Source organism: Musa acuminata, chromosome BXJ1-9 (genome assembly GCF_036884655.1).
Source record: "Musa acuminata AAA Group cultivar baxijiao chromosome BXJ1-9, Cavendish_Baxijiao_AAA, whole genome shotgun sequence".
NCBI classification, from domain to species: domain Eukaryota; kingdom Viridiplantae; phylum Streptophyta; class Magnoliopsida; order Zingiberales; family Musaceae; genus Musa; species Musa acuminata.
The window spans coordinates 938,766-965,346 of NC_088335.1; the positions used below are offsets into that span (position 1 = coordinate 938,766).

The 26,581-nt window shown below is 40.0% G+C and overlaps 4 protein-coding genes and 1 long non-coding RNA gene across 7 annotated transcripts; 2 read left to right on the plus strand and 3 right to left on the minus strand.

The window, feature by feature from the left end:
- Window positions 1–4,060: 4,060 nt before the first annotated feature.
- On the minus strand, window positions 4,061–9,620 carry LOC103996684 (probable serine/threonine-protein kinase PBL7). The gene is made up of 5 exons (XM_065081673.1): window positions 9,163–9,620; window positions 8,424–8,629; window positions 7,983–8,172; window positions 6,217–6,608; window positions 4,061–4,988 (listed from the first exon to the last, which is right to left on the minus strand). The coding sequence occupies exons 1-5, from the start codon at window positions 9,281–9,283 to the stop codon at window positions 4,530–4,532; spliced, it is 1,368 nt and encodes a 455-aa protein (XP_064937745.1). The 5' UTR covers window positions 9,284–9,620; the 3' UTR covers window positions 4,061–4,529.
- A 3,834-nt stretch (window positions 9,621–13,454) lies between these two features.
- LOC103996644 (leucine-rich repeat extensin-like protein 3) lies at window positions 13,455–15,015 on the plus strand. Its single transcript, XM_065081674.1, has 2 exons — window positions 13,455–13,847; window positions 13,919–15,015. Exons 1-2 carry the CDS (start codon window positions 13,685–13,687, stop codon window positions 14,686–14,688), a joined length of 933 nt encoding a protein of 310 aa, XP_064937746.1. The 5' UTR covers window positions 13,455–13,684; the 3' UTR covers window positions 14,689–15,015.
- A 1,194-nt stretch (window positions 15,016–16,209) lies between these two features.
- Window positions 16,210–18,439, minus strand: LOC103996645 (TPD1 protein homolog 1). 3 transcript variants are annotated; one of them, XM_009417597.3, is made up of 4 exons: window positions 18,282–18,439; window positions 17,583–17,836; window positions 17,280–17,387; window positions 16,210–17,128 (listed from the first exon to the last, which is right to left on the minus strand). In XM_009417597.3, the coding sequence occupies exons 2-4, from the start codon at window positions 17,707–17,709 to the stop codon at window positions 16,737–16,739; spliced, it is 627 nt and encodes a 208-aa protein (XP_009415872.2). In that variant the 5' UTR covers window positions 17,710–17,836; window positions 18,282–18,439; the 3' UTR covers window positions 16,210–16,736. The 3 variants fall into 3 exon arrangements, with proteins under 3 accessions (XP_009415872.2, XP_009415873.2, XP_009415874.2); XM_009417598.3 differs by having other exon boundaries at window positions 17,583–17,833; window positions 18,282–18,431; XM_009417599.3 differs by lacking the exon at window positions 18,282–18,439 and adding an exon at window positions 18,086–18,222.
- A 1,656-nt stretch (window positions 18,440–20,095) lies between these two features.
- LOC103996647 (pentatricopeptide repeat-containing protein At2g13420, mitochondrial) lies at window positions 20,096–24,666 on the plus strand. The gene is made up of 3 exons (XM_009417601.3): window positions 20,096–20,839; window positions 22,102–24,418; window positions 24,514–24,666. The coding sequence occupies exons 1-2, from the start codon at window positions 20,210–20,212 to the stop codon at window positions 23,065–23,067; spliced, it is 1,596 nt and encodes a 531-aa protein (XP_009415876.2). The 5' UTR covers window positions 20,096–20,209; the 3' UTR covers window positions 23,068–24,418; window positions 24,514–24,666.
- Window positions 24,667–25,200: 534 nt separating this feature from the next.
- Window positions 25,201–25,871, minus strand: LOC135592296 (uncharacterized). The gene is made up of 2 exons (XR_010478986.1): window positions 25,732–25,871; window positions 25,201–25,659 (listed from the first exon to the last, which is right to left on the minus strand). It is a non-coding gene; the product is annotated as an uncharacterized LOC135592296 (long non-coding RNA).
- Between the last annotated feature and the right edge of the window lie 710 nt (window positions 25,872–26,581).

Sequence of the window (26,581 nt, forward strand, 5' to 3'; positions counted from 1 at the left end):
TGTTGTCCCTATATATTATTAACTTGGACACTAACGAACATCCTACCTATCTACTATATTATCTATAACTTACAATCTCACATGAATATATTGGAGGGACATATTAGTTAATGTTTCAGATTTTTTGGAGCTAGAAATTAGTCACAATAGTTCTTTATTTCTCACTTCTCGCACAACGTGTTTTAGAGATACTATGTTAATGAACCGGGCCTGGCTCAAGCGAGCGTCGGTTAATTCAAGTGCCGGTTCGGCCGAGTTAGGTTGTTCGTACGGCCCAACCCGTTCCCACCAACCATAAATCTCCTCTTTTTGCAGCGGCCAACACGTTAGGATTTAAGGGGTTTTGTCTGTTTTCTTTTGGGGTTCTTGGCCGAGGCGACGATGGATAATTCGTCGGAGTTGCAAGCGTTTCTCAAGGTTTGAAACATCTGCTCTTCGCTCTCTTATATTTGTTTCTTTTTCGTTTTTGTCGCTCTCTGACATCATGCTCACATGAATTTTTTTTTTACTTTGGCTATTTGGCTGTAACGAGGTGTATATTTTGACTTTGTTAAGATTTATTTATTTATTTATTTTCCTTTTATCTGGTTTGAGAGCATATGATGTGAGATGCTAGACTTTGCAATGGAAATATGCGATGCAACGTCGTTCGAGAAAGGTGTTTTACACGTGGACCAAGGAAGGATAGTTGGAAAAAGAAAAGAAAAAGAATTTTTTGGGGCTTATTGTGGGGTTGTGTATGTGGACTGTATGAAGCGCAAATTCAGGATTTTTTTGAATTGCATGTAATTTCGATTCCCTGAATACTTCTTCTAATGTTTTAAATTTAGACGATTGATTAGTGCTTCTGATCTGTTTGAGTCTTGTTGTTTCTCTGTATATATGTTAGATTCAAATTAAAGTTGATTTTTTTTTTTGTTTCACAATTCTGGTTCAGGTTAAGTTCAAATTTGGCTCCGCTTTAGTTGCAATTCACCAATATGCATGTTCAGACAATATTGGAATAGGGACTTGTATTTAAATATAAATCCTGATATTATAGACCTTTTTTGGTTTTTATGAATGAGAGTGAATAAATTGTGAGCCATTTCATGTTTGGAAACTCCTTTAACTTCAAATCTAGAAGCTTTCACAACATTTGATAATTCAGGTTATGGTGGGTTATAAACATTTACCTGATTATCATAAATTTTAGGTCTCCATTTGTGTTTTTTGATCCTTTCTTATTGCTCATGCAGTTTGATGACATTGCTTCACCATCTGTTTATTAGGTCAAATTTTCATTTGTTTGATTAAAATATTAAATAGCATACAATAATTGAACAATTTACTCTTCATGTTGATGCGATATTTTATTATGCTTTTTTCTAGTGTTTTGAGATTTTCTGGTATCTATAGTAATATTTTATGCCCTTTTTTGACAATAATTTAAATTTGGCCCCATGTGCTTCTTGATGTTTATTGAATATTGTGAATATATTCGTAATGTGATCGTGGTATGATCTGCTTTTTCTGATACACACGTTAGCTAAATTACCTGCCAGACAATAAGGGAAATTAACGTATGAATTTGCATTTATTTTTTATGAATTGGTAAGTAATTTTAAAAGCAATTTCGATGGTTCACCCGTTTCATCTTGATTTGGTTTACTGTAGCAATAGGGTCAAAATGCTATGATCGGTCAGATGGTCGGGAAACTTACAGACCAATGTTGGGATAAATGCATCAGTGGGACTCCTGGCAGCAAGCTCAGCTCCAAAGATTCAGCTTGCCTTAGCAATTGTGCTCGGCGATTCATGGACATGAGCATGCTCATCATGAAAAAGCTTCAGTCCATGCAGTAACTAATATGGGAACATGGAATTTATTCAATCTTTAGTATTACAAGTCAAGTGTCTATTAATCTATTTCATTACTGCATAGCTTTAGGCAAATTGCACTGTATTAACTCAGTGTACTGGTGAAGTTAATTATATTATATTTATTCATTTTTGAATTGGGTGTGATGATCATTTGACACCTGAACGCATGGTGACTGAAGTTGTTCTTAGAACTGTTATGGAATTGGAATTTATGATTATCATTTTATCGACACTAGCGAGATGGGGAAGTGTAAATCTATTGGTACTATCAGAGTGAATCTGTTTAAGATTTTCTTTTGATGGTGCATCTGTTGGTCTTCATGCTACCTTAATGATTTTTCTGCGAATAATTACTTTTTAGACGAAAGCTCTATTATTAATCTTTTGCTCCCAATAAAGCCTTGGATGATTTGTAACATAATCCGTCCATATCAACATTATCCGATCATGCTGCAATGCATATGACCAACAAATGTTTCTCTCCTTAACTTGTGAATTGGAGGATTTGAAAGGTAGGAGTGTTGTGTGTTAGACTTGTTCCATAGGTCCTAAAAGAAATTTGCACCTAGGGGTTTTATAATAGGTTCTTGGTAATGGTAATGGAAGAGAGTAAATGTTCATCAGAGATAGGTGGCATTTGATTGATATGGAATATGGACATGACGTTTGATTAACATGTTGAGCTAAGAGAGTATTCGATGTGAGGTTGGATCATCCACGTGTCATCGTTTTAACATGATTAAATTTATGAATCCTCTTATTGAACTTTTTATTTTGGAGATTATTATTTATAATCTCATTTTTAATATTTATCATCTCATTTTTAAAAAATTTAAGGGGCAATGAGTGATGTCAAACAGCATCGAGCGATATTGACATCGACTATAGCAATCAAAGAGATGGCCAATATCGACAATAAAAAGAGATGTGTCAAAGGGGGCGACAAGAGACGTTAGTTAACAAGGAGACGTAACAAGAATAGTATTGATAACGAGAATAAAATAAAAAAAATTTAGAGTGAAAAAGGAGATAAAATCAATAATATTAAAGTTATAAAATAGTAAAATAATACTTTTATAATTTTTAGTATTTATCATCTCATTTTTAAAAAATTTAAGGGGCGATGAGTGATGTCAAACAGTATCGAACGATATTGACGTCGATGATAGCGATTAAAGAGGTGGCCAACGTCGATGGGTAATCGTGTGGGTGTTGACGATGTCGACAATAAAAAGAGAGATGTTAAAGGGGAGGGGGGGGGGGGGTGGGGCGGTGGGGTGACAACATATGTTGGTTAATATTGATAACGAGGATAAAATAAAAAAATTTGAGAGTGAAAAAAGAGATAAAATCAATAATATTAAAGTTATAAAATAGTAAAATAATACTTTAATAATTTTTAATGAATTTTCAATACTTGTTAATAATAAAAAAAAGGGTGGTTTCTTTATTTTTCATCCTAGTCAAATCTCTCTCCCTATGTTTAAATAGCCATTTTGTTTTCCAAAGATTGATGACGTAGTTGGTGTAGACAGCTCGGACACTACTCTTCCATCGTCATCAGAAAAAATAGTTATTGATGCGAAGAGGTCTAGTAAATAGTTGTAGGAGTGGCTGTGATGAAGACTGCTTTTTTCTTTATCTCAAGATGTTCTAAATGACTGCGTTGCAATTGTACACATTTGGTTTATTTTATTGTATCAATAAAATACTTTTTTATTCCACAAAATGCAACCAGAATCTATTTCAAAAGAGAACGAGTACAAAATTTGCCATCTATATCAGAGACAAGAACATTAAATCCTCCTTTCATAAAATACTTGTCCCAAAAATTGGTACCAAAGTTTACTCCCTGGTGGGTAGCTCTATTTTCTTCCCTATGGATATGTTGTATACTGATACTCAATGTTCTTGAACATATTTGTACGCATTCATAGGGGAAGCTGATGGTCATTGAGAATCTCCACCACAGACAAACACCATTAGCACAATCCAACCTTCATACCACCCATCATGGCCTTGCATGAACACTCCAATGACTGTTCCTGAAATTTGGAAGATGTCATTAAATTTTGGCCTTGCATGAAAACATATGGGCCCTCACTAGAGGTGTTTGGCACATTAAGATCACCTCTTGGCATTCCATGAGTCACCATTTTGAACACTACTAGATATATTTTTCATAATGAAGGAAGACTTGTAGCAAACAGATCAGGCACCAGATGCTGATTAATAACTCGTCAAAGCAAAAAATCTGAAGAGGCTACAATAAGAGGATTCCATTGACATCCTTGTAAAATTGAAGAATAAATTGACAAAGAATGGAAGTGGTCCTCATCTATTCCACATCTGAGGTTGAATTAGATACCAACCCATATTACTGCAACCGAGAGTTCGTGACGGCAAAACAGGATGATACATAGTTTCCTTCTACCTCATAAAATGTTCTCTTCTTGACATTTTACAACAAGCATGCCAGGTCCCTGCTCACCACTCACAACACCTACTTGCCACAAACAGTAGTAAGTCGAGATTTTCCATCACTTCTTGCAAATGATAAAGGAACGAAAGATGTGTTCCAGGGAAGGACATGATGATCCGCAACTTCAACTCTTTTTATACACAAATGGGGAGCGAATCCCTGTCCAATCGCACTCGTGACATCATCAATTTCCCTCTGCATTGTCTTTAGCCTGTGTCTTCTCCCGCCAGTTCCTCCCCCACATCTTGGCCTCTGCCAAAGCTCGTTCCCGGTCAAAGTCCCTTCTCAAGGTTGCAGCTTTCTCCTTCAAAGTGTTTTCACAATTCATTTGCGAATTATGGTCAGACTCTCTGTTATTGTTAGATGGGTTTCTTCCACTTCCCTCATCAGCATTCTTATTTCTTCTTTCACCACCAGGTCTATTGTTATTTGTGGGAGATGCACCGGGATCATATGCTTGGGATGCCAAGTAAGACAGAGCAGTGACCACATCTGCAATAGCGGGACGGGAGGCAGCTTCTTCTTGGATGCACATGGATGCCACTGCAAGAGCTTGATAGAGACCACGCATGGGATATCGACCTTGTAGTCTTGGATCAGCCAGACTTGCCAGTTTTCTGCGGTCCTTGAACATAGGACTAGCCTGAAACAGATGCACGTATATGTGATATTTTGAAAATGAGTAGTTGTAGCAGCAGTCTCATATATATCTTGAACAATACGAGCAAACAGTTAAGTCAGATCACTGCAGTAATCAATCATAGGGTGGCATCATGGATGTATTCTACAAGTTGCCTAGTAGATTTATCCTCCCAAAGAACCATATACCCAAATTCAAGCCCATTTCTTGCCTTAATTCTTAAAAGAGTCTCCATAAAATATCACACTTCCAAGAATAGATTTCCTTATCACCCTTTTCGTGTGTGGAGAATGGAAAAACTGCTTTATATTTCATTGGATCTTTGGACTTTCTTTTCACTTTTCATGTCTTTGCATTCTGAAGTTAGACATTGGATTGTAAAGTCAGCCACCACATCTTTGTTTAGATTCTATTCTTGGTTATGCAGTTGCAGAAGGTTGCTTCCAAGATGTGCATAAACAGGCCACTCCACCTCCAAGAGAGTCATTTTTAAGGTTTTATGGTATCTCCTGATAACCTAGTTTCTGATTTGCCATCGTTAGAAATTGTGCATCAGCTATATTGGTTGTATCAAGTTGGAAAGTCACAAAGTCGAGTCTTTCGTGAAGTCCTCAAATATCAGATCTTCCATGAAGATCTGATATATGTATGTATATGTATATATATACATACATATATATATATATACATACATATATATATATATAGAGAGAGAGAGAGGCAGTCAAATGTTATAACTAGAAAATCAGCTACAGTTTCTCTAATATTTTATTAGATAATTCTTTGTAGCATTTGTTTCAATTGTAAATGACAAGTTCTTATTAAACAACTAAATGACTGTTACAAGATTTACCACTAATTACGAAGCATTTCTTCCAGAAATATTGAGAATGTAGAAAAAAAAAGTGAAGATGTATTAACAATTCAAGCTTTATGGGGAAAAGTGAACTACTAGTTTCTTGTGAGAGCATTTCCCCAATCGGTCTAATGAAACTAAATTCTGTCAACCCCCTGTTGCATTACTGTCTCAGTTCTACCAGAAATCAACAGATGCAACCATTTGAAGCTGAACAGAAGTGTGCCAATACTTGATCCTTTTAGCTATATGCCAGACTGCTGTTTATGAAAATAAAAAATGGAAAGGCACTGAAGATAAGAACAGGACTAGTGTTTCCTTAAAAACAATAAGACAATAAGATCATCCCTAAAAAAGTAAGTTGAGAAAGCTTACCCATGAAACGAGATTTTGTTCTGAATGTGATTTGGTGCTTTCAACAGCCTTCCGTCCGGTAATCAACTCTAATAGTACAACTCCAAAGCTGTAAACATCAGACTTAACTGTTAGTTGTCCGGTCATGGCATACTCTGGAGCACAATAGCCATAAGTTCCCATCACCCTTGTTGACACGTGAGATTTATCACCAACTGGACCAAGTTTTGCAAGTCCAAAATCGGAGAGCTTTGGGTGGAAGCCCTTATCTAATAGGATATTGGAGGATTTCAAGTCTCTATATATAACAGGAGGGTTGGCTTTGTCATGGAGGTACTCCAATCCCTTGGCTGCCCCAGCTGCAATCTTCATCCTTGTATTCCAGTCAAGTGGTTCCTTATCAGGTGGAAAGTCTGAAGATAAACAAAAAGGTAGGTTATTTATAACATCTCTACCTATCTAGTAAATCACTAAAAGCTAATCATCCAAAACTAAAAGATACAAAGTATTGTCCAGAAGCTCATATCTATCACTAAGATGGCTGAAAATTAATAACCTATTTAATCATCCGAGTATGTGGACGTATGCCTTCTGGTTTATGCACTTGCTGAACATACAGGTTGACTAGATTCCCATCCTAGTGACAGCCATACAAAGAAACCATAAACATTTGAAACAAAAATAGTTTTCCTAGGATTTCCATTATATGGGCAAACAAAAATCAACTAGCGTTTAACAAGTAATTAGTGAGTATTTAAAATGATAATTGAAGTGAGTATTTAGAACATTGATTGTGTTGGTGACAAAGAAAATGGTTGCACATAAAAACACCATGCAGGTGTGAGAAATGAGTGGGAAAAGCAAATGAAGGTTGATGTTCAAAATTTGTAAAAAAAATGTACAAATGCGCCTTGTGTGGTTTCGTGTTGAAAGTGGCCAACTATGAAAATTTTTTGCTAACACTTGGAAGGTTGCAACAGGCATGCGTATGAAGGTAGAAAGTCCAACTCTTCCCTTTATCCCATAGTATGGCTACCAGGTTTGCACTTGAGAAACTTGTGATATCTGTAATTGACAGGCCTAGACTTTCTCTCCAAATAGCTTGTTGGTTTGTAATTAAATAGAACAATTTTTACAACATAATAATATGAAAAAAATGATTTGTGTTTCTTGTGAATATTTATTATTTTTCCCATCACCAAACCTTTTTACCTTATACAAATTAGTGCTGAATGCTAAATTATTTTGACTATCATATAGCCTACAGATAATACAAAGTTGATTTGCATGGAAGATTATGAATCTTTATAGATGTTCATGGGAAAGGTGAACACACATGGAAAATACAGTTCTTATGCAGACAATTGGCATCCCCCACACGAATGAGGACCAGAGACCATTGATAAGCAAAGAAAATGTTAATTAACTCAAGAAGCTTATAGAAAGGACCAAGAATCTCAGCAGACTAGGAGTAATTTCACATAATATCTCCTGATGCTATAAGCCATTTTGACTATTTTGATTTCTTTTCCAAGATAACCTTGAGCTCTTTGAAAGGAACAAGAATGAGCCCAACCATGAGTTTTGAAATTTCATACTTAATTGAATGTCACATGGCTCTAGCTAGCTTTGGGTTCACACAAAGAAGAAAAAAATAACAAACACAGAGGGGATTCTGCATAAGAATGTCATGATTGATTTAGCAAAAATAAATCTAAATAAGGAACATTGTACTGAAAAAAACAGAAGAACCATATTTTGTGATGGACTACCATGTAAACTCATACCATGTAGATGATCTTCCAATGATCCCAAGGGCATATACTCATAGACAAGAAGGCGTTGGTCTCCATCAGCACAATAACCAATTAGATTCACAAGGTTGGGATGATGCAACAGGCTAAGCATGAGGACCTCCACTAGGAACTCCCTGTTGCCTTGGAGTCCATTCCTGTCAAGCTGTTTTACAGCCACAACCTGCAGGCACATACAGACATTCATCCCCATAAATATGAAGATACAGGTCCAATCTCCAAGTGTAAGAAACGTTAGCTTTATGCAGTTAAAAATTCATATTTCATGATTTTTCTCGTTCTGAGCATTGCAAGAATTCCAACTTCAAAACTTCAGTGAGGCTTTACATACGCTGATGAAACTTTAGTCAATCCTCAAGCATGAAGCAAAATTTGAATGACCACACAAAAAAGACTATACACTTGAAAAACTACCTGACCGGTAGTTTCCAGACGACCTCTGTAGACGCGTCCAAACCCTCCTTCCCCGAGCAAAGACTCTGTTCTGAAATTACTGGTCGCGGCCGATAGCTCCGAAAAGGTGAAAGTCTGTGCCGAAATAGAAAAATCAGACCCCTCTATTGCGCCCAATGATTCCCTTTTTGTACTCAAATCTCTGGCGGTTTTCATTCTATCATCTCCTGCAAATTCATGAAACAGCGTGTCAAAGTTGAATAGGAGGATTTTTAGGTAAGACAAGGGATCATAGTCACAGAGTCAATCTGTAGAATAGCATCTCAGCAACATATTCATCATTTGATCGAATGCAACTCAATGAACTTGGGAATTGATCAGATTCAAATGAACAAAAGTCTCCAAGGTACCCATGAACCCAATTAAACTGTAGAATAGCATCTGAGAGTTAGATGAGTCCAAAAAGATGTGGCAAGATTGATCTCATATGGTCTGAGATAGTGCTACCAAAAGTTCAAGTTTCCATCTTTACACATAAAGCAGCAAACGCGCATCGCACCTTATTCTTTCCTTTGATCTTCGAGCTAAAAAATAGGCATAGACACTGACTTAAACTAAAACACGAGAGACGAGAAAGCATTCGTGTGTTAGTCGTGTTTCTTAGCATCAAGCAAAGAAATCAAAAGATAATACGGAATTCAAAGCTCATCAGCTACGGATCCCATCCCCCAATCATCGAATCGCAGAAGCTCAAGCTTACCAGAAGACAACTTCTCGACGCGAGGCGCCACCATCGGCCGCTCCTCTCTCGTGCGATCGCACTCGTTCCCATGGCTGAGCTGCGCTTCCTCCTCCGACTCGAAGCAGGGGAAGCAACCCATATCGCCAAAGATTCAAACTTGCTCAACGATGACCGCAAAAGATGGGATTTTTCATCGAGATCACTCGACCACTGCTCTATTTCGACGCGATCACCGCATCAAATGTTTCGGTGGCAGATCCAATCAGACGTGATCCGGAGAAAGGAGGAGTTAACCATGGGGAGAAGAGGCATGAAATGATAGAGTGGGGAGTGGGGAGGTGCGGAAGCCGCCCAAAGCTTCGGCTGCATCCGCAGGTACTCATTGCCATTGTTAATATAATGGATCAGCTTTTGGTGGCTGGTGATATGGAAAGCGGATGTGGATTGGAAATGGGGGATGTCGATTCCTTCCATTGTCTCCTTCCTGTCTCAGATCATTTTTAGAGAGAGTGGTCAATCTATCATTCCTCTGACGTTGACACCCCCTCCTCCCCCTCCTATTTCTTGCCTTCCTTCCTTCCTTACTTCCTTCCTTCCTTTTCCAACATATTTCTTACTAATATTTATACTATTAAATAATTGTCCTTTAAATATTTTATGAATTAGATTTTCAAACATATTTCATATATATATATATATATATATATATATATATATATATATATATATATATATAGTTATTGATTTTTATTTATTTCTTTAAATTTAAGTTTAGTAGGCATATCTTGTAAAATTCACAAAGCTAACATACATATCCTCGAAATCGATGTCCCTCATTTATTATTGCAAGCTCTATTATCATATAAGAATTTTAAAGGTTTTCTTAATGTATTTGTATATTTTAAATATTTTGATTCAAATTAGAAAGCAATAGCGATGGCTAATAATTGTTAAAGTGAGTTTTCTTTGGATAATTGAAAACACCTATTCATAAATTATTTTCTGACTTGCCTCCTTTCCAACATAAAATTAGTGTATGCTTAAACTAATATATTGTGTAACCAAATATCAGTATCTGATAATAGAAAGAAAAATATTTAATTACAACATTTGAAATTTAGGTAATATCAATATAAAATATAAAATCATAGTAGCCATAAATAATATATTACATAAAATAATAACACAAAATAAAAGTACCATTTTAAGATAATAAGCAAAGTTTAGATGGTTTATTTTAATTCAATGCTGATTTAGATGAATCATCATATGCATATTAAAAAAAATTAGATTATATTTGAACTAATCATAAATGTTACCCTTCATATATAGAGAGAGATATATGCTAAGCCTAAATTAAGAGATTAAATATGATTGGTTTCCAAAGAATATATAATATTATTTTTTTGCTTCATATAGTAAGTTTCAGGTAGAAAACTTACTTTTGTGTTCTCAAAGGATAAACGATAAAAACGGATCTTGATCATAAAATTTTATCCGATAAAATATTATTATTTTCACTTTCTAGAAGAGAAGATGGTAGAGATGATTGAGGTGGTTGATGACAAAAGCGTCTATAGTCCTCATAGAGTATGATAAAAGGGACTGGAAAACGAAAAGAATCTTCGAGTTTAAGTTATATTTTGGATCATAAATTGGAAATGTAGAGCTATCATACTCTGATGATGGTTGGATTAAGATCAATTGCTTTTAAGGAAGGAAGAAGAACATGAGACGGAGACTTGTGTGTATCCAAGTAGTATATATATGGATGGAGATGCATTAATGCTTTCCATCGGTTTCAGAGAGTTATGAGTTACTAAACCTCGCAAAACAAGGAGACGGGGAGACAACACGAAGGCCCACCCCACCCAACCTTCCCCCATTCATCCTTACCATGCTAAAGACAGGCAAAAGATGGGCATCATTCCATATCCATAAGCTGTTTCTTTGTTGCTACAAAGACATGCAGCCGACTAGCAATGAAGGATTTGCTGGATATATTGAATCTTGCCATGCCCAGAGAGCTTTAGAAACCGTCAACCAGAAGCAAAGTTTTCTTTTCCTAGGATTCCATTTTGCTATCATCTTTACCATCTAAACTTTCTTCTTTCTTTGGTAAAGATGTACGATAAAGTTGTTTGACATTTGCTCCTACACTTTACTATTAACTATCAGCTAACATAGTTGGTATCCGACAGTAAAATCTTAGATGTAGATTTATCGGATGAGATTTGAAACCCAGTATCTTTTTTGTAAGTAGGTAAATATATCTCATATACTACACTAAACTGTTCCTTCATCTTCTATCGACAAGTTGTACATATATCCAGATTCCACAAGGAAGCCGAATTGTTTGTAGCAGTTGTCGGCATCCACCGCAACTCTGAGAATTGAGGCCACCTGCTCTGTTCTGCTCTGCTTTGCTCTGCTGCAACCTTTGAGTAAGGACGAGGAAAACATAAAGGTGTAGCTTTCGGGAGCTCGGCACGTGCACACGTGTGCCAGCATGCGTGTAAAGATGAAAGCTTGACGTGGTGTCGATGCAAAGAGACCGGCGCCGAATCATTTCGGCTTTGGCATCTCTGCTTCCTTTGGGTCGTATTGGCGTCGTGTCATTCTTTGCACGACGGAGAAGACTGCGCACTTGTCGTTCCTCTTCTTTTAGTGTCAATCAAACCCGTAAAGCACGAGCGGAAACACGCTCGACTCTATATCATGTCAGGGCTTGCCATTGTTGATCGACGGCTTCAATCATCGAGAGCTTGAAATCAATTCGAGTCCACCGTCCCATCTCATCATACATTTAGGTCTCGAGAGAGAGAGAAAAGAATTTTTTTTTTTTTGGAAGATTTCATAAGAAATATTAGTAGGAGTATGTCCAATATATATATATATATATATATATATATAAGATAGTAGAACAGAAAATTCATCGAAAACATATGATAAAATTAACATATGATAAAATTTAAATGATACAGAGAAAATTAATATAACCACATGAATAAAAAAATGATTGATTTTATGATTGTATTAATTTTTACTCTTTTAGGATTATAGGTGATTATTAATGATTTTTTTAGTTGATTTTAGGTTTAAATTGAATGATTATAAATTATATAGATTTTGTAGATGTAAATAATAATTTAATATTTTTAGTGTCCTCAAATGTTATATCTTGGATGGGTTTTGATTGAGGAGGAACAATAACTTTTTTTATTTAAGATAGATTCACACTTATTGAATATTATTTTGGTGGTGTGATAGAGGTGGCACACGTATATACTCTATATTTAAATTATTTCAAATAATTTAAAGAACATGTAGGAAATTTTTTTTGTAAGGAGCTTGATCGTCGAAGCTAAGCAGGAGGTTAATTTATGAGATGATAATATGAAATCATTGATTAATGATAAAAGAATTTATTGAATTATTGAATGATATAATTGTCACACATAAACTAATAATAATGAGTTGAGCGATCGTAGCTCATAACATAACTAGACATCCAAGATGACATGGATTAAGCCGGTGCTAAGACATGAATGATATCATTTTTATGTTCCACATCGAGAAAAATTTCTCTTACGCCTTGTTTGCTAACTTTCTTGAGAAGCCTGAAAATTATTTTTATATTTCGATCTATATTTTTTGTATATTAATATTATTTATACAATACACCATAAAGACTTAATAAACATTCCATTTGGGTCGAAGTAATAAATTTATTTGTTTATTGAAAAATAAAATGTTATATTGCGACATTAATACTCATATTTAATGTGTTATCTCTTGTCTTGATTGTGACGTGATGGACTCCTCTAATGAGATGTAAGTACCACTCACAAAGTAGTATATGATGCAACTCGAGCTGATGGCTGCACCATTAGAGATGGGCTCTCGATGAACGGCACAACACAAAGGGAACCACCAGCCCAAAGATTACTACATCCACAATCTCAATGAGTCATTTGATTTCATCCAAAAATTATCTTTTCCTATTCGAATCGATCTTTCATCATCCTATTCAAATATTAGATCGATACCTAAATACTAGATTGTCTTTGATACCAAATATCAATACGTTAATATTAATTTGGTTTGACTTTAATCACTTATCAAAATGGTAACTATCAAACAAACATATCTAACATTAGAATAGCTAAAATATAATAAATAAATAAAAATAAAAGTACAAAGCAAATAGACAAACGGATGGAGGAGAAGGCGAAGGACAACTCACAGTGCAAACGCTGTTACACGTTGAGGAGTTCTTGTTGCAAATGGCATATCCCCATCTTCTATTTCGTCACCCATGGCGTCCGGTAGACCGCTTTGCCCGTCCACGCACTGCCCACCGAGCAACGCAGACCACCCGTGACAGGCGTCCCCCTCTTTGATATCCCTCATAAAAGGCCGAAAAGGACCTTCACATGTCTTTGTCACATGTCTTTATCGTTTCCTCCCGGCATCCGCGAGCAGAGTCTCCTAAAAGGCCACCATCAAATCTCCGGCGTTCCCTCCTACCTCTCTCACCATGAATTCTACCGCTTTCGTCCTTGTGTTAGCGCTCCTTCTCGCCACATCCCTATGCCTGGAAGCTGATCCGAGTCCCATCTCTAATGTCACCGTGATGGGCACCGTCTTCTGCGACGCCTGCGCCAACAATGTCTTCTCCGAGCACAGCTACTTCTTAGCAGGTAAAAAGAACTCCGAGGCTACACCGTCACCGCGTTATTTTCCTCCGACTGAGAGTGTAGTGCGCTTTCAGGTGTCCGAGTAAGAGTGCAGTGCATGTTGAGAGTGACGAATTCCACGTCCAGGGAGGAGATGTCGATCACGGTGGACAGAACGACGGACAAGTTCGGGGTGTACAAGCTCGACATCCCGCCGGTGGAGGGGTTCGAGTGCAGGGAGGGTGTGGTGATGGACTCCTGCTGTCGAGCGAGCCTGCTCGGGAGTCCGTCTTCTCTGTGCGATGTCCCCGGCTTGAATACCTCCACCGGGCATGTGGCGGTCAGAGGTGGGGAAGGCAAGCGCTGCCTCTACAATCTGAACGCGCTCAACTACAGGCCATCGAAGAAGGACGCCAACCTGTGCGGCACCGGTAGCGGGCACTACTTACCTGCCTCTGTGAACTCCTCTTTGTTCCTCTGGCCGCCTTCGCCTCCGTCTGGGTTCCCCTGGCCGTCGCCTATGCCTTACCCGTTTCCACCCCTGCCATTCCAAACTCCGCCACCGCCATCTCTCCCTTGGCCGTTCCCTCCTCTGTTTCCGACCCCAAGAACACCAACTTTTCCTTTGCCCTTCCCCCCAGCACCGAACCGACCGCCATCGCTGCCTCCAATACCACCTATTTTTCCTTCACCAACGCCGACGTCTCCATTCCCTTTTCGATTCCCACCCTTCCCTCCCTTTACTCCAATGCCACCTCTGTTTATGCCACCTTCTCTTCCTTCACCTGGATCTTTTCCTTTCCCATTTCCTCCGTTCCCTCCTACTACCACAACCTCTGGAGCGCCTTCCTCATCTTCTCCCTAAGAGATCCAAGAACATGGTTTTCCCCCCCACCCTCCATCCTCCTCCAGACAGCCATGAGACCGACATCCATATATAATTCACCTTTATTGGCATAAAAGCTATTAAACCCCACTTATTGTGATCGATGTACAAGTATTGTTTATATTGTCAAAATTATGCAAACACTACATATGACATGAAAGTTTTAGATCTCGCTGTTCGATTTGATTTCTTTTTAATGGTGGAAAAAAGCACCGAGTATGCTGCATTGGAAACTTCATTCATATTGACGGCTAGATGATGAGCGTATACGGCACTCATACAAGCTAGCTTGTTCTCATGTAAATATTATCCATATAATTAAGTGTGCACATCGTATAGAACAAGTGTATCAATAAAAAGCAGAGCAAATCAAGCCGAGTCAACTTGCAAGACTGCCTGTTTGATTTAAAATATTGTAAAAATATAATAAATAATAAATCGATTTATTTCTGATATAATAATTGAAATGGACCGATTAATAACCCAATCGGTTCTAATAACTATGGGCCCAACTGCAGCGTAATTTTAAATTGGAAGCAATTTTTGCGTGCTCACAGATGCTTCAATATTCTAAATCATGCATCAGTCTTTTTCTCCAAAAGGAACATGCATGGATGGATGGTCATCAATTTGCACCGAAGCCTACCTCCCAAGCTTTAGACTTCCTCGCCGCCGCCACCTACACCACCAACCCACTAGTCTTTCCTCTCACTTCCAAGGATGCGCAAAGTGTGGTTTTAGTCCTGAAGCGCTTTTTGACGACACTAATGCTTCGTCTTCCTGCCCACCGCCCCTCAAACAAGCTCCCTTTGTCTGCTGCATGCGTCAAAGCAAACACTAAAGGTGGTGATTAGGAGCAATTAGTGAGAGCACTAATTATATGGCCACACAAGAAGGCAACAGAGGGCCACAGCAACACATCTTTGGCGACAGCAATCATCCGCTTGTCTCCTGCAATGTAGATAGAAGAGCAATGACTGGTCACCTCCAACTTTTGGTCTTCTACGGCGAAGATATGTGGAGGAAGCATGAGAATGATGAGGATCATGAGAACGTTCGTCTATACTTGCTATATTCTAATGTGCAGATGGAACGCAGTAATCACGAGAAAAGAAAGCCTGATGTTAATACATCTGATCCCTCATGTATATGTGTGTATTAAAAATTATTTATTTATGACAAAAGATGATATGGGCTTCATTTGGTTGCATTTCTAAATCATTGGAATTGATAAAATTATTTTATTTCACTCTGAATTGAGATCAGACGAAAGCACTTAATTTCTGCACAGACCGACTTCGACATGAAATCAAATATTCACCTTCTGGTTTGCTAAACTTCACTTTTGCCTACGATTTCGAAGTAGTTCTCTTTTGGCTATGCTGCCTGCCTTCTTGTGAAGGACAAACGAGACTTGTGTATTTACTCTATGGGGAAAATTTTCAATTTGAGTGGTATATATATAAGTTGAACAGCGATAGATCATTCGATCAAAATTGCAAGGCGATCTTGTTTTCTCATTCGAAATTCTGATGGATTCTGCATTTTTATTAGATGCAGTTTGGTTTATGAATCAAGCTATCTATCCTGTGATGCAGATGGCATCAGTGAAGGACTTCGGAAGGCTTCACTGGGGAGTATTTAGTTCATTCGTATCGAGGTGGACTCCAACATAGTTTGGTTGTTTGATCAATATAGTTCTCTTCTCTCTCTCTCTCTCTCTCTCTCTCTCTCTAAATCAATGAGCAGCAACGATAGGGAAGAAGAGCCAAAGACATACATCAGTAATCTATCACTTGTGTCAGAAAGTCTATACAGGAGAGAGCGACAAGCTCATGTCTCTCCCTCTCTCTCCCCCTCGCTCTCGTTGTGTAAACCTATAGAAGTCTGCGGCAGAAAACGGGAAGAGACAGTAGGGTTGAACAAAAAGTAGAAGTTGGTCGGCACCATCGGCTGCTAAAATGGTATGAAAAAGAGGGGGAATAGGAATCGTAATGAAGCTTCGTGGCGAGGCCTTTTCACATGGTTTAGGAGGGGACGCAGGTGGCGCTGGAAACGGAGAGAGGGTAGGAGAAGGAGTTGGCGTATTGGAAGGAGATGGAAGCTCCCGGGGCGAGGGGACGGCCATCGTTCACGAGACAGTCGTTGATGCGGAGGCGGCGGAAGATGCGGGGGTTGATGAGGCGGGTGGAGCTGAATGCGCCACAGCTCAGGTGGATCTGTCCCATGGCGCAGCCGTTTCTTGACGAGCAAAGGTTCAGCACCGTCACCGTGTACGTCGGGATCCCGCTGGGCAGCGGCGGCGTCGCCCCCTGGTTCACCTCGATGTCGTCCACGCTGCACCGGTCACCCATGCGATCCGTCGACCGGGATGCAGACGCAGACGACGACGACGACGACGACGACGACGACTTGGCGCCTGTTATATAATTTGTCACGACGCAATTAGGCACATCAGATCACCAAAAGCGTGAAACTAAAAGAAACCGATCCGACGGTTCGGAGATGGCCATCCGTCGAACTCAACCGTTCGATATTCGATTACGGTAGCTGAATGAAAGCAGCAATACCTGCGTCGACTTGGAGAAGCTTGCGGTTGGAAACACTGACGGAGCGGAGTTGCTGGAATCGGAATCCGAACCCGAACTGTCTTCCATCCAGTCGCGGCCAATAACACCCTGCACGAGGAGAAAATACAATTAATAGAAAAATATATAAAATCAATTAACGAGCAGTAGAAAACAAGATGGAGATCCCGTCAAGAATCAGAAGAATATTCCGAAGCGAACCGTTCACGCAATTTGCCAACCCGACATAAATATTTTATTCCGGAATGAAAAATGGCAGAGCTGGTAGAATGGTTTCACACGTACCCAAGGTGAGCAGAAGCAGGAGCGCCACGACCGAAGCCGTAGCCGACGCCGCCGCCACGGCCATTCGCCGCCCAGAGACGCCTCCCCTTCTCCGCTGATCTGGCGACCGAGACCCTTCCCCAAGCATCGTCTTCTTCTTCGGTCTACGGAGGACGAGTGAGTGTCACGGCACCTCGAGCTCGCTCCAAGCGATAGAAACCCCTATTTTCTTGGTCTTTTTCCCGCTTTAGTAACCCTCGGAGAGCTGTTCGCTGCTGCAGCAGAAAAGGGAGGCGGCAAGAAGGCGCCAGGAATCAGCAGGGTGAACAAGACCATCTATCAGACAAGTATAAGATGGAGAAACGATTTGACTTGGAGTCTCGGGCGTGGAGCCAGGAAACAGAAGAAACAGGCAGCGGGGATCGATTTCGATCAATTCCATCGCTGCCTATGATCTCCGAAACAGGAAAACGGAGCTCCTCCCCCAAATCTTCTCGTTTCGGGCATGTAGCCTCACGACTCACCGAGGGTTTGTCCCCGATACCACGCACAGAGGAGGACAGCTCTCCAGGAACGACAGATTAGCACGAGAGCGGCAAAAAAGGAGGGGGCACAAGACTGGTCCCCGCAGTCGCAGCTCACCCGGTCGAGATGAGCACCGCAAGAAGCGTAGAGCATAAAGGAGAAAAAAAGGAGGGTTTTTTTGGGGAAATATCGAACCTTTGGGGCACACGGGGAAGGAGCAATCGCCGTCAGGAGGCGTGCCAGCGATCGAGGGCGAGGCGAGAGTGAGCGAAGAGCGTATCTCTCTCTCTCTCTCTCTCTCACACAGACACACAGACACACAGAGCAAAGACAAGAGTACAGATTGTGGCCTGCCAGGGGGTGGGTATTTATAGGGATGCATATACCCTTGACAACTATTTTGGTAGACTTTGGGAATGGGTCTAATATAATTCGGATTCGGATCACGAAGGTAGACCATGGATTTGGATCCATGCGAGTGGATCTAATACGATTTGGATGAGCAAGGTAGACATCGTCCTTTTGAGTTGCTAGATTGCATGCATGCATGGCATTATTATTAGGAGTAGTCGATGGACATGAACCCACTTCTCTATGATGAAAACGACTTGTACCTAATCACCGCTGTTGCTCAAAGGAACATGGACACCAAAAAGCCTAATGCCTCAGCGTCCACGCCACTAACCCACTAATCCTACTCCTAAAGATGTGCAACGTGTTAAAAATGACGATATATTTGCCATAAATTAAATGAATATTTTTTAGAATAACATTACATTATACAATGGAAATTTTATATGATATGATGTAGATACCTCTTATATCAAGGATTATTTATATATAATGTAAATCTACTGTGAAAAGTATTGACATTACAGAAATGCATTTTATATAATTTAAATAATATATTATTTAAATTAATTTAGATCATTTATATATTCCTATAAATTTTAGGATTTAGGATTTAGAGTTTATAATTTAGAATTATCTACATTGACTTAGATCATCTTTCTTTTCGATATATATATATATATATATTTAAAGACAAAGTGTGATTAAATCATGGAGCCAATTGCGACGACACTCATGATTCGTCCTTCTACCCACCATCACTTAAAGAAGGTAGGACTCCATGTCAGTTCATACAAGAGGACAACGTATCGGTGGATTGATGCTGAAAGCCGCCATTGCTTGGAGTGGAAGACGAAGGCATGTGGGCCATTAGTGATATCAAAAGGAAGGCCACTGGGGGCCAAAACAGCACCGCTCCGGCGACGAGAATCTGGCTTTGTATCCCTTTACTACTTCACTCTTAAGTAAACAGTGAGTGATCACAGGTCAAGATCTTGATGGGCGCCGCCATTCTCTGCGCAGACACATCACGGCATCCTCCGGGATGTACGCCCGATAATTTCGTCTCATCATCGGCCTATGCTAAGAAGGACGTCGAAGTGCTTCACGCAGACAGTATCGGCGACTCGTTAACGTGGATCGAGATGCTTAGGTTTCTCTAAAGAGGTTTTTTGGTTCATTAGTGTAGAAATCAATCGACTAATTAGTTAACTTTAGTATTTTGATCCATATAATTTTAAAAATTATATTAAGATATTTATAAAAAATAAAATATTTAATCTTATTTTTTCTATCATCTTCGATTTTGTTGAGAAAAATATCGTACATATTATCACATGTCAAAAAATAATATTAAAATATAATTAAAAAGATAATTTTATAATAATATTTTTATCGATATTAATTTTTTCTTTTATAATTTATGTGAAAACGTTTTTCTTTTCCGACTTCATTCAAAACTCTTAAATAAACTATTTTATAAAAAATAAAAAAAAATAAGGGCTGATTTAAGGTTTGTAAGTGATCGAACTAATTAAAACTTAATTATACTATCTTTGAATATAATTATAACATCTTCGTTCTGTTGCTCTATTGTTGTGCGCCACGCCAGCCTGTAGTGTCTTTAGTCGTGAAGAAGTTAGCGTTTGATTTTTTTATCTCGAGACGAGGCTAAGCATGCGGCGAGGGGTTCGTACGCTGAGTCGTCTTCCGAGTCGGACCGGAAAACCCCTTCTCCCTTCGAACCCTCGAAACCTCGGCGCAACTCGACCATGCTCGGGAGGTCGCTCACCTTAGCCCGCCGCCGCGCACCCCCTCTCCCTATCCCCTCCTCCTCGCCTCGCTCACTCTCCGGCTCCCTCGACCCCGATCTTGGACTCCCCGATGAGGTCGCCGCCGCCCCAGCAAAGCCGACGCCACCGCCAATCGAGCCCTCGGCCGAGGCCGATGCCCTTGCCCGCCTCCTCCTTCAGCACCACAACCCCTTCCACGCCATGGAGTCCCCACTCCAGCTCGCCGGTGTGGGCCTCTCCGATTCCCTCGTCCTACAGACCCTCCTCCGCCTCCGCCACGCCTCCAAGGTCGCCCTCGGCTTCTTCGTCTGGGCTCGCGACCACGCCCACCACCAGCACGCCTCCGATGCCTATGGCCTCATGGTCGATATCCTCGGCAGGGTCCGGCAGTTCGATGTCGCGTGGCAGATGATCATTGAGATGGACCAGCGCGGCGTCGGGCCGACCCCGAGGACGTTCGCTGTGCTCGTGCGGCGGTACGTGGCCGCCGGGATGGCGCAACAGGCCATCAGAACCTTCGACGACATGGAGGCGTTTGTGGGGAGGGAACCCAACGGGGAGGAGTTCAAGATGCTCCTCGACACCCTCTGCAAGTATGGCTACCCTAAGGTGTTACCTTTATCTTTTTCTTCCACATTTCTTTTCTGAGCATGTGTTTCTTTTGCAAGTATATAGTTTTGATTGATCTATAAAAATATGTACTTCTTTTGGTTTTTGATGCTACCGCATTGATGAACAGGTGAGTTGTTTTAGATTATCATATTCCTTCAGACTAACACCGCATCAGTGTTAGATTAAGCTAACACCTTATGCACTGAGATTTTTTCCATTGCAATGTTTTGCATCTTAATATACTTATGGGATGTAGCATATTGTCATTTGATGATAAACAGGGATGATTTTGCTGATGCACATGGTTGGATTTATTCGCATTAAGAAGAACGTTTTTGGCGATTGTTTCCTTTGTGACCTGGTTTAGTCTCAATAACAGCCTCTCTAATATAAAGATACGAACATTGACCTATCCCATATTACCGGTAGTCTCGGGAACACCCTCTTTCTTTCAATAGCCATTGTTATATGTTGCATTTCAGAGTTATAAACTATCATTATTGCATGACATTTTAATGTAACATCGTTGGGTTTTTTTTCTTTTCCAAAACACTCTTGCTTCACACCAATTCATCTTTTAAGTAGAAAGACTGAATGTTCCTGTCACATCCATTTTACTTCAGTTGGTTTGATGTTCTCGTTTCTGTCTCTTTCTCACTCTCTCATCTTCATAATAGACTCTGATTATTATTTTAATTATTTTTCCAGAAAAACTTGCATGTTAAGCAACAGAAGCATGCAGGTTATTGTAGCAGCCAATCTGTGTTAAAAAATTACAGGGTCCGTGTTTGACACAAATCAGGTTGGCCTGAAATAACAATCTTTTTTGGTATGGTGGAGCAATTATATGGTCATAACTAATTCACTATGTATCTTATAACTTGAAGAATTTCACTTATCAGATAGTCACATCCTTCAGTGCTTAGACGCATGATGATCTTGTCCTTCATGATATTTTGAAACTTCTGCTTTTCCATTGTTATCTTCCTTTTGGTTCTTTAAGGGATGATAAAGTTTTTGTTGTTGACTTGAGCTGTTGACATTTTATACTTTTACCTATGTTTCTTCTCCTATTTTATTTGTTTTGTATACTATTTTCCTAGATACATAACTCTTTGTTGCTTTGCTTATAGAAATTGTAGTATGTATGCCATGAAAACTTTTACCTTCATTTGTGAAAATATGCACATCTTTCGTTTTAGAATGTCTATATTTGTCTGGAAAATTAATTGCATTCTTGATTCTGCTAATGGTTGCAGGTTGCAACAGAGTTATTCAATAAGAGGAAATTTAAGTATGAACCTGATGAAAAGACATATGCAATATTGATTTATGGATGGTGTAAGGTAAACCGACATGAAATGGCACAAAGGTTTCTAAACGAGATGGTCAATCGTGGGTTAGAACCAAATGTGGTTACGTATAATATTTTGTTGAATGGGATCTGTAGGAGGGCAAGCTTACACCCAGACAATAGGTTTGATAGAACAATCCAAGCTGCCGAGGATCTTTTGAATCAGATGCACAATAAAGGCATTGAACCTGATACGATAAGCTATTCTATCATCCTTCATGTTTACAGTCGAGCTCATAAACCAGAACTATCTCTTTATATGTTTCGCTCAATGAAAGAGAAGGGAATTTGCCCAACAGTGGCAACATACACATCACTTGTCAAGTGTCTTGCATCATGTGGAAGATTGGAAGAAGCCGAAGAATTGCTTAGTGAGATGGTGCGTGATGGAGTGTGCCCGACTCCAGCTACATATAACTGTTTCTTCAAGGAGTATCGTGGAAGGAAAGACGTGGTTGGTGCTACAAAATTGTACAAGAAAATGAAAGAAATGGGCTTAACAAGTGGGCCAGATATTCATACATATAACATATTACTTGGAATGTTTTCAAAATTAAATCGCATGGAGATTATCTGGGAAATATGGAATGATATGGTTACTAGCGGTACTGGCCCAGATTTGGATTCTTACACCTTGTTAATTCATGGGCTTTGTGATAAGAAAAAGTGGAGGGAAGCTTGCCAGTATTTTATGGAGATGATAGAGAAGGGGTATCTTCCACAAAAGGTCACATTTGAGACACTGTACCGGGGATTGATACAGTCAGATATGTTGAGGACTTGGAGGAGACTAAAGAACAAGGTTGAAGAAGAATCTCTAAAATTTGGTGCTGAATTCCAACATTATCACTTCAAACCTTACAAGAGATAGATCATAATATAAGTCTTACAATGATTCCCTCAGGGCAATATGCCTATGTAGATTGCAATAGATCGGTAAGTTAGTATGTGGCTGAATCATCTTGCTGACAATCTTCTTGAAGCACATGATGTACCATAATGGTAATTATAGGATTTGCTTGTCAGAGAGAGAGAGAGAGAGAGAGAGAGAGAGAATTTACTGGAATTATATCATTGATAAAATTAACTGGTGTTGGTGTTATGAATGATTGATCTGTCCAATAACTGTGTGTTTCGATTTATTTAATATAAGTGCAAACTAAACTGAAATTGTTTCTGTCAGATCTGAATTTGGTTGGGGATTTGATGGTGGAAGTGACCAATGACCAATATTAAACTAAACATGGGACTACCTTTACATGACCATTCATCCGGTAGAATGGTATGATCAAGGTCTTTGCCTGACTCTTAACCTTGGCTTGTATCATTACTTCTGAAAGGCAGAGAAGTTCTGCGATTCTCCTACATGAAGATCTTCCACTACCCTTTTTCACTTATCGAAAGAACTAGACAATGTGTACCATGCTCTTCTGCTGAATTTTCTGTCTGTTATCCGACAAATTTTACATATTTGTGGTTTGAGATTGGATCAGAATGCACATAATTTAAGATCTGATGATGAAAAGGTTGTGCAAGATGTTGTACCAATGTGCACAACCATGGAATTCTTTCATGACATCATTATATCGGGAGCGGATGTGTCCAACAACATATGCAGCCTAAGGGTTTTGCAAATCCACATTGTTTTATTAAGAAAAATCTTGATACTGATACGATTTGAAGGTAAAGGTATGTTGATGCTTAGGACGCTTATCTTGAATCAGTTTCAGTTAGTGCTGAGTAGCACCAAGAGGCAAAGGCAATTACAGTTGATAAAAAATTGTTCCTGTTTACATGGTATGAAATCTGACAATCCTGACTGATTAGTTTTAGCAGTTCTTGGCTGCTTATCACCACACAGTTGCAGATGGCATAATCTTGCTCTGTCAGTTCAACCATTGCATCTCTCTTCTTGGCTGGGGCAGTGTCACTGGTGATAAAATTGCTTGTTGGATTGCTGAGTGGTTAGAGGCAATAAACATGACGAGTTCATATCGAGGATTTAATAATGTTGGTGGAGAACATGCGGCCCTTCATTTACCATGTTAGCTTCATTGTATCTGATATCTGTTGAGAAAAGCAGGTTAACTGTCCTTTTGGAAGTTTCTCTGGGGCTTTTATGATGTGTGTAACAGGAACACAATTTGGGATCACCCTGGAAGAAAGGACTAGAGAAAATATCAACTGTTGGAATCCTTCAAATTTTGGTTCTTAAACACATGGTAAGATCCCTTATTTTACGTATTCCATCTGATTTACTGCAAGTGTTTTGAAGTACATATGATAAACTTAATGCAATGGAGCACCAAACATGCAGGTCAGAGTAGGAGAAGATGCCTAAGATGTACTTTGGACAATCGTCTGTCACTATGCGTGTAGGATTCTTGTAGTATGTAAACACATAACTATTGTATGAATGATATCACTTGTCCTACCATTCATTTATTTAGCCACCTGTTTCCAAGGTTTAGTGTAAGGGTGGATTATATCATCAAAACATCCAAGTGGAATGAATGATGTCAATAGCCACTCATCTAGTCAACAAATCTCTGCCCACAGACAACTTGAAGATGAGGCGCCCACCTCTGAGTCGAGCACAAATCACGGCTAGTGGGGGATGCCTCGAAAGAATCCTTCGTCAGCCACCTTCCCCTAACATGCTGGGATTTGTCATTGTCCTTCTTCATCCTATGAGCTCTACAGGTAAAAGTGTTTGACCAGCACTGAAGTGTGTCTGTATCCAGGGCTACAAGTGCGATGATCACACCACAGAGCTTTTTGTGGTGGATAAGATTAGCGATGTTAACATCTGTAACGTTCTTTGTGCTACTTTCTCTGTGGTCAAAATTGTCCGCTACTTAATGTATGAGACATCAGAACGAGGGAGAGAGGATTAGCGATAGCAACAACGGCAACGTTCGAGGGAAAAGTAATGTAATGTTAAGAGATGTTTGGGGTGATCTCGAATGCAGTCATCCTGCGAAGCTCGACCACAACACCGACGTTTAAGCTTCCTGTAGCTATAGAGAGACGGTGTTTTATTCTTGGATTTAACTACGTTGGACATCCAACTCGATAGGAAAAGGAGATCATTCTTCTTCCCATGATCAGAAAGAGAAGGAAGCTAGAAAACCTCGTTCCAGCCCTTAGTGGCAGTGGATGAGAGTGCTGACCACAGGGAAGTCTTGGGGCGTCATCCATGCGTACTTGTACTTTACAGGAGTACCCTTGGTTACCGGCCGCCCGTCGGCGACGATGCACCTCTCCTCGTCCACCGCTCTGATGGCGCGGCGGTTGACGGCTTCGACGCTGCTGAGGCCGTAGCACCGCAGCACCACCTTGGACTGCGGGCACCTGCACTCGTTGCTCACCAAAACCTGGTACTCCGGTTTCCCTTCCACGGTCGCTCCGGTCTTCCTCTGTCGAATGGCTATGTCGGACACACCGCACGTTGCTCCCAGGCCTGCATCGAGGTGTTGGTGCATATGATGAGAGGCGATACAAGATATGGACTATGGAGAAGCCGACATGTTACCTCTGTGAACGATGCAAAGAAGAGTAGTCTGAGGGAGTTTGCCATGCTTTCCTCCTGTTACTTGGCTGTAGGCCACAGGTTAGGATCTGGAGACTTATTTATAGAGAGGCATGGAACAGGTTTGGTTTCAATACACTTAAGCCGCTTATAGCTACAGCATAGGTTTCGTTTGACAACAACATAAACTGCGCTTACCTCTTTAACAAACATTAGGATGGATGAGATCAGAGACTAAACCTAACCAATTGAACATGATAATCATGTCAGAAATAGATGTGATGTGTGACGATCCGATCCGATGAAATGACTGACATGTGTTGGGGAACCTTATGTCGTGGCTAATGGATCAATATAGCTCGGTCCAATCCCGAGTGCACAGAATCGCCCACATGGATGCTTGAACGGAGGTGGTCGACATCAGATTTGGATCGGGCTTCGTCTCCGGAATTGGTTCTAGGTAGAGCAATGAGTTGCTCTTCCTCTCCCGTCAAGTTACTGCACACAAGCTGAAGTCGAGAGAAAGATTTCTTGACTTGATCCTTCCGAATCATAAGTTAGTGTTGAGTGGAGTTAAGTGGAGTTGAAGTGTTCGAGGTCCTTCCCTTGACGTCTATTAGGGGTTGACTTTTAGACCTGTGAATGAGGGTCGATCGTATGTGATCCGTTAATGACGGTCGACTCCTCGAGTGGTCGGCTTGCACCTCCTGAGCGAGCGTCAATTGACCTGCACGGATCCGCGCCACGCGATGTCATTCCGAGGTTTTCGAAGTGGCTTTGTGCTATGCAATGTTGTCTCGTACGACCTCGGACAGCATGGGAACCAGCGATCGTCTCATCCGAGTTTGAGGTG

Coding starts and splice junctions, on each gene's coding strand:
- LOC103996647 (XM_009417601.3), top strand. CDS start 20,210: ATGCTCGGGAGGTCGCTCACCTTAGCCCGCCGCCGCGCACCCCCTCTC. Junction 20,840..22,101: donor GCAAGTATGGCTACCCTAAG/GTGTTACCTTTA, acceptor TAATGGTTGCAG/GTTGCAACAGAGTTATTCAA.
- LOC103996645 (XM_009417597.3), bottom strand. CDS start 17,709: ATGCTTGGGGAAGGGTCTCGGTCGCCAGATCAGCGGAGAAGGGGAGGC. Junction 17,388..17,582: donor CCTGCTTCTGCTCACCTTGG/GTACGTGTGAAA, acceptor CTCCTCGTGCAG/GGTGTTATTGGCCGCGACTG. Junction 17,129..17,279: donor GCTTCTCCAAGTCGACGCAG/GTATTGCTGCTT, acceptor ATTATATAACAG/GCGCCAAGTCGTCGTCGTCG.
- LOC103996644 (XM_065081674.1), top strand. CDS start 13,685: ATGAATTCTACCGCTTTCGTCCTTGTGTTAGCGCTCCTTCTCGCCACA. Junction 13,848..13,918: donor GCACAGCTACTTCTTAGCAG/GTAAAAAGAACT, acceptor GTGCGCTTTCAG/GTGTCCGAGTAAGAGTGCAG.
- LOC103996684 (XM_065081673.1), bottom strand. CDS start 9,283: ATGGGTTGCTTCCCCTGCTTCGAGTCGGAGGAGGAAGCGCAGCTCAGC. Junction 8,173..8,423: donor GTCTGGAAACTACCGGTCAG/GTAGTTTTTCAA, acceptor ATGTGCCTGCAG/GTTGTGGCTGTAAAACAGCT. Junction 4,989..6,216: donor AACAAAATCTCGTTTCATGG/GTAAGCTTTCTC, acceptor CATCTGTTTCAG/GCTAGTCCTATGTTCAAGGA.